The sequence below is a fragment of the Galendromus occidentalis genome, unplaced genomic scaffold (genome assembly GCF_000255335.2).
Source record: "Galendromus occidentalis unplaced genomic scaffold, Mocc_1.1 scf7180000077192, whole genome shotgun sequence".
Classification (NCBI taxonomy): domain Eukaryota; kingdom Metazoa; phylum Arthropoda; class Arachnida; order Mesostigmata; family Phytoseiidae; genus Galendromus; species Galendromus occidentalis.
Genome location: NW_003805180.1, coordinates 92,285 through 98,341, shown reverse-complemented (window position 1 = coordinate 98,341; position 6,057 = coordinate 92,285). Strand labels below are relative to the sequence as shown.

The 6,057-nt window shown below is 51.9% G+C and overlaps 1 protein-coding gene across 1 annotated transcript; it reads right to left on the bottom strand.

Annotated features, from left to right (window-relative positions):
- Nucleotides 1-1,445: 1,445 nt before the first annotated feature.
- Nucleotides 1,446-4,947, bottom strand: LOC100899033 (kinesin-like protein KIF23). The gene is made up of 10 exons (XM_003741752.1): nt 4,838-4,947; nt 4,482-4,593; nt 4,093-4,358; nt 3,820-3,975; nt 3,514-3,736; nt 3,040-3,293; nt 2,762-2,931; nt 2,364-2,595; nt 2,076-2,282; nt 1,446-1,955 (listed from the first exon to the last, which is right to left on the bottom strand). The coding sequence occupies exons 1-10, from the start codon at nt 4,850-4,852 to the stop codon at nt 1,446-1,448; spliced, it is 2,145 nt and encodes a 714-aa protein (XP_003741800.1). The 5' UTR covers nt 4,853-4,947.
- Between the last annotated feature and the right edge of the window lie 1,110 nt (nt 4,948-6,057).

The window sequence follows — 6,057 nt, the reverse complement described above, 5'->3', positions numbered from 1 at the left end:
GGAGGAACCTAGGATAGAAATCTCGGTTTTGCACATAATCTTTACTAATTAATTTTCATCTCCGTGGGAGGTCGTGATCACATGGGAATGATCTGAGAGGCATTCGAGCGAGCGACAAGGAAACATGTGAAGTCGACAAGTTACGAGATGGATCCGCTTCCCCGTAGAGATATCCGACACTGGGTCCCAATCGCCGATTCTCGCAGAGAAACGCTGGCTGGCGCCGTCTCTGGCGACATCGCGAGCTGTTGTTGGCGACGTCTCTCCATATGATTCGAGTACCTGCCTCGTCGCGCTGACTCTACCCTGCATTTGACTGTCTGGTGGGACAGCTACAAGACGGATCGTTTACGACGTATCACTTCTCAGAGAATCGTCACATCGAGATCGATTCCAACTCTGCTCTTCTTCGCCCCCCAGATTCCTTGGTCCCAATCGCGTTCTCTCCCGATCCATGATAGATCCCACCGAGAGATTTCGTTCCGATATTTCGTGAACGATCTTGTGCCCTCTGATCGGTGAGAAGATGCCCAATCGCCTTGCACTTGATGACCCGTCTGGCCCTCGTTGCGAGGTGCAAAAGGGCCGTAGCTGAGAGGATGTCATTCAGAGTGATGGGCTTTCGTTCCCACCTAGATTTATTCCGCCAGGCCACGTGTATCCGCCAAGGCCCTCCATCCTTTTAGGCACCGGACATTTGAGCTCTCCGATCCGAGCGTTGCTGGAATACAGATCGCAGGGCTGATCCCCTGACCCAGTCTCTAAGACACGGCCCGGAACGGTTGGTCCGCGCGTGCAGAAAATGCGGCCGTCGACTGTGTATTTGTCATCGTACTGAACCCAGAAACTCACGAGGCGAATTCGTTCGCGTCATTCTGTCGCATATCCCATAATCTGTGAACTTGGATTTTCTAGCACAGATCATTTTTTGCCCCCTCACTCCATAAGCACCGAAAGATCGTCGGAGACATCGGGGAGTCTCTCGTGACCGATAGCGTCGAAGAAAGAGAGGCCGATCAAGTCAGTCACCATATTCGGATCATACACTTTATATACACTTCATTCAGTATGTACACTAAGTGGGAACGAAGAAGAACAATTCGATCAACATCCGTCAACCTTGGGAAATTCATTCGTCGTCGCTCGACGACGATCCTCTCAAGCGTCTCCGAGGTAGATCTTTTTTGTAGCGATTTTTCCTCCCGCAGAATACCGGAGTGAAAGTCAAGGTACTCTCCCGGAGCATCGTGGGGGAGATACAGTTCCTCCCCCGAGGTTCCGTTCTTGGAATTTCTTGAAGGCGGCGTATTCGGCGACATCGATCGCATCCGAGCTGACAAGGCGAGTTCTGTGAGAGAGAGGGAGAGATAATTTCTTGATTCGGGTCACGGAGTCCTGAGCCCCATTCGCTATTCAAATGGCCAGAACAAAATTTCAATGAAAGCCTATGTAGGCATGTAGATCGCGACATCTACCTGCTGACGCTGCTTCAGAGTTTCGCGGGCAACCTCTGATTGCCTGAGGAGCATCTGGGTAGAATTCAGCTCAAGCCGGGCTTCGGAAAGTTTTTCCTCAAGGTCTCGGAACCTCCCCTCGGATTCTTGCAACACGATTTCTCTCTGGTCCAGCAGCTGCATTTGATGGACCACGGTCTCTCGGAGCCGTTGGATCTCTGCTTGCGATTGGCTGACGTCGTCCTCGAGCGATCCCTCGCTGCACGCATGGGTCTCGTTACCCGAATCCCCACTATTTGCACTGTTGTGCTCACCCCCCTGGATACTGGTGTGCGAGATTTGAGCCCCGTCCTGACAGGTTAGCTCCATTGATGAAGATTGCATTTTCCAGACGCCGCTGGCGCAGACCGTTTGTACCGGTACACGGATCCTTTCCTGAAGCAGGATTCTCAACTCTCGCTCGGAACGGAATTGTGCGACAAGCCTCTCATTGAGGTGAATCTGGGAAGAAATCAGGGAGCTCAACAACGGAAGTCTCCGCAACGAAATTTTGAATGCGAGCGCCGGGCCGCAAGGAATGCTGGGACTCCCATGCCGGGAGTTCCCGGACGGGAGACCTACCTGTTTTTGGAGTTTGTTTGATGCTTCGTTGTAATTTTGCTCCAGAGTCCGACAATGAGAGCAAGCCTCATCCTGGGGTGCGAACGAGGGAATATCCTCCCTCTCCAAGGGCGGGAATTCTTCCAAGTGACCGAAACGATTGCGGAACAGTTCGAGTTCAGGATAGAGTCTCTCGCGAATGAGGGCGGCCATCATTCGGCCTTGTTTCTGGGGGACAAAGTCAAGGTCTTCCGTCTATTGATCCTTTGCCTCCGATGTTGGGAGCAAGTTTCAGGAATGTCATCTTGCCTTGTATTTGGTGTTCTTTTCGGTGACCTCATCCAGCTCCTGCACTAGCTCGTCTTGTATGGATTTCCTCAAAACATCTTGCTCTTCCCGGAGCGCTTTCATCGCCGCGCGTTGCTCCTTCCGCTGGATCGCCATTTTATCCATGTACATCAGCTTCGTATTTTCCATTGACTCCTCAAGTGTTTGGATCCGTCGACGCAATTCCTCGTTCTCGATGGCCAACTTTTCCGCGCTTGAAATATTCGATGGAGGCTGAGTTTATGCCCAAGCTAGGCTTTGGGAAGAGTTACGATCCGGAAGCATATCTAGAGCCCCGAGCTGGGATCATACCGTTGAGATCGGCGGCACACTACGGCAGCGGAGAATATTCTGCCCCGATTTCAGTCATTTCATCTTACGTTCGTAGATCAGTCTGCATCTCGTTGTAAACGGTCAGCGGCAGCTCCATGACATCCGCTCTCGGAAGGGAAATTCTCGATGTCTGGCATTCCCCAGATTTTCTCCGAGTTTCTCGAATCCGTTTCACAATTTCTTGCGGATGTACTAACTCCGTAGCGGTGACTGCAAACTTGAGTTCGTACCGAAATTAGCTTCCAGGTCCCTCTCGACAATCCACGTATTCTCAACTACTAGTCATTGGGAATTTTCGCGTTCCACTCGGTGATTTCGTGTTCACCTTTATGGAACCAAGCGTGTCTGCGAGTCGATCATTTCTGGCGCTTATGCATACAATCAGAGCAACACGAGTCTGGGTCAAATTGAAGAAAGGACTCAAAAGTCTTGTGAGTTTGCTATCCCGGTACGGGATCGGCTGGTACCCTTTCCTCAGAGCGTCGATGCAACGTCTGAGCACGAGGAGCGAAGAGTTTATGAAGCCGGCTTGACGCAGAACAACACCCGAGCTCCCAGTCGCAGTTTGTCTCTCGGTACCTGTGAGAGTTGCTCGATTAAAATCGATCAATGGCGGGGATTCACAGGGGATTCGGGCACCGATACCATGAAAATGGCCAATGATTATAGGAATGAGCTGTTCTCGCACTGAAGCTAGTTCGGGGAGGGGCTGGTAGCTAACGCTACCTAGGTACCGTACGGTACCATCGCTGAGACGCGAGAGATTACCGAGCGAGATTGGGCTCAAGGAGGAACTTGCCAGCTAAATCGACGATGGCGACCTGGTTGACTCTGATCTGGCCCTTAACCTTGTGAATGATCTTCAGGAAAACAGCGAAGTGTGCTCGTGATGATGATTCGTTCAGTTTCGTGGACGCGACACTCTGGCGGCCCCTGGCTGTCTGCAGGACACGCAGAGCTTCCTTCTCAGATCGCAACTCTAGCCAGCTGGCGTCTCGCACAAAGCAACGACCCCGACTGTCCTGTAAAACCGAGTCGGGAATTGAAATATTCGGAGTGTTCAAAGATTCTTTCCTTATGCTCGACTGAGAGAAATATAGCTTGCCTGGGCAATGGTCAATGGTTTCATTTGCGACTCGTTCAGGAGATCCGTGAGTACTTCGTTGTAGATTTGAACGACCGATATCCAAATTCCGGAAGAGGCCGCCCCGGAGGTTGGGGCAGCATCACAGGACACGTCATCAAAGTTACGGGGCGTACACTTCAAACGAAATATAGCGGTGCTAAAACCCCTCCCAGCTCGAGGCTCGACCACTATGCAATGCCGAATCGTCGGCGTCGAAAACATCGCTGCAGACGAAAGCGGTCGAGAGCTCACCTTGGCGATATCTGTGCTGCTTTCAAGCTGGTTCAAGAAGAATCCAACAGTCATCTGAAGCAGGCCAGGTGAACCTTCACTGCCGCTGAGAGTATGTGTCTTCCCCGAACCAGATGCTCCATAAGCCATGACAAGAGCATTCGTGTTCTCCTTGAGAAGACTCTCGATATGCGGTAATGTCGATTTTCTGAAAACCCTCTCCTGGCTTGCATGTTCCGGAAAGACGAAATTGAATGTACCCAGACGATACGCGCTCTCGGGTTCACCTACGGACATAGGTGGGGATCAGTGCCGAGCGACCAGAGACTGCAAAGTTATGTTCCATGAGGAGGATCCGTCGATCTACGATGATCGAGTCCAATTGGGGAATCCACTCTGGTTGATCGAACCGGTGATTTTTATTCTTGTGTCGTCGATGACTTCGACAACTCTCTCAGTCTTCCCGGAGCTAGGGCATACACGGAGATACACCGGCACTCTGTCGTCCTTCAGCTGTTTCCTCTAGAAATCAATACCCAATCAGCACACTTCGTGTCCATGCTATTCGTTTCGGCTCGTCAATGAGTTTTGAGGGTGTTCGCGGGAGAATGAAAGACTCCCGCGTCCTTTGCGGTTACGGGAAACCTCATCCGAACGTGCGGCGATCTCCCTTCCGTTCACAGTCCGCTCAACCTGAGCCGATATGCGGACCTTGCAGAGAATACAAGCCGAGAGACTTGAATCAGAGCGAGGCGGCGTTACTAACCTCCTCGGAAGCCATCCTCCCACGACGAGGAGAATTCTGTCACCCGGTAGAACGAACCCAAGCCTCGCCGTCAGTGAAAGAGACGATCCGCTCTGTATTATCAGAAGGAGGAATTCACCCGTCAAACTCACAGCCAAATTTCGCGCGGGATAGTTGACGCATACCCACATCGCCTGAACGACCATTCGAAGCTGACGTGGTCCATGAACAAAATATTGCTTCAGTCCGAGAGAGCTAAACAACAATACCGGATCAAACGAACCCAGGTTGTGATTGCGGTGATGGACCTCGACTCCGAGCCACGAGAGTCTCCATCCGACGTTTGGCTGAAACTTCAGCCGAAGGTCTCCCAGCGGGCCGTTTGGAGGCGCGAGCTTCACGAACTATTCATCCTCTGAGTTCAATCTTCCAATCGTAGGACTCGATGGATGAATAGCGCCGAAAATACAGTACCCCAGCTTCCTTATCAGATCATCCGTCGTGAAATCTAGATAGATACAGATAAATGTGGATTCGTCCGAATTGTTCATGCAAGGATTCATGGACGATTATCGATCGATAATCCCCACACTCCCAGGCTCGACCGAGGAACGTTGACATTGTTGAGCATGCGACATCGGAGTATCTCCGCACCAATTTTATTTGTTGACCTTCCATTCCGTTTACTCTCCGAGCAGTACTAAAAGGGTTATGCGCTGTGATATTATCGCTTCTTATTCGGGTCGAACTTCACTTCCTTCTTGGCTTCCTCTAGAGGGAAATGGAGACCTTCTGGTCTACTCCATTCGGGAATTGGCTCGAAAACACCCGTACGCTCCCATTGGCGTCCCTGTTCCTGGGCCGGCGGAGGTTGCGCGTCTTTAGGGATAGGAGGCTGTGGAGGATGCTTTCCTCCCACGCGTCCCCCACTCGATGTGGGTTGTGCGGCTTCAGTCAAGTTAGGTAGTGGATGTTGTTGGAGCGCCCCGCGTCGCTCCCAACTTCTGCCGGATGTAGCCTTCGATATCGGTTCCGCGCCTTCAGGGATAGGGGGCTGAGGAGGATATTTTCCTCCCACGCGTCCCATACTCGATGTGGGTTGTGCGGCTTCAGCCAAGTTAGGTAGTGGATGTTGTTGGAGCGCCCCGCGTCGCTCCCAATTTCTGCCGGATGTAGCCTTCTTCGATATCGGCTCAGCGCCTTCAGGGATAGGGGGCTGAGGAGGATGTTTTCCTCCCACG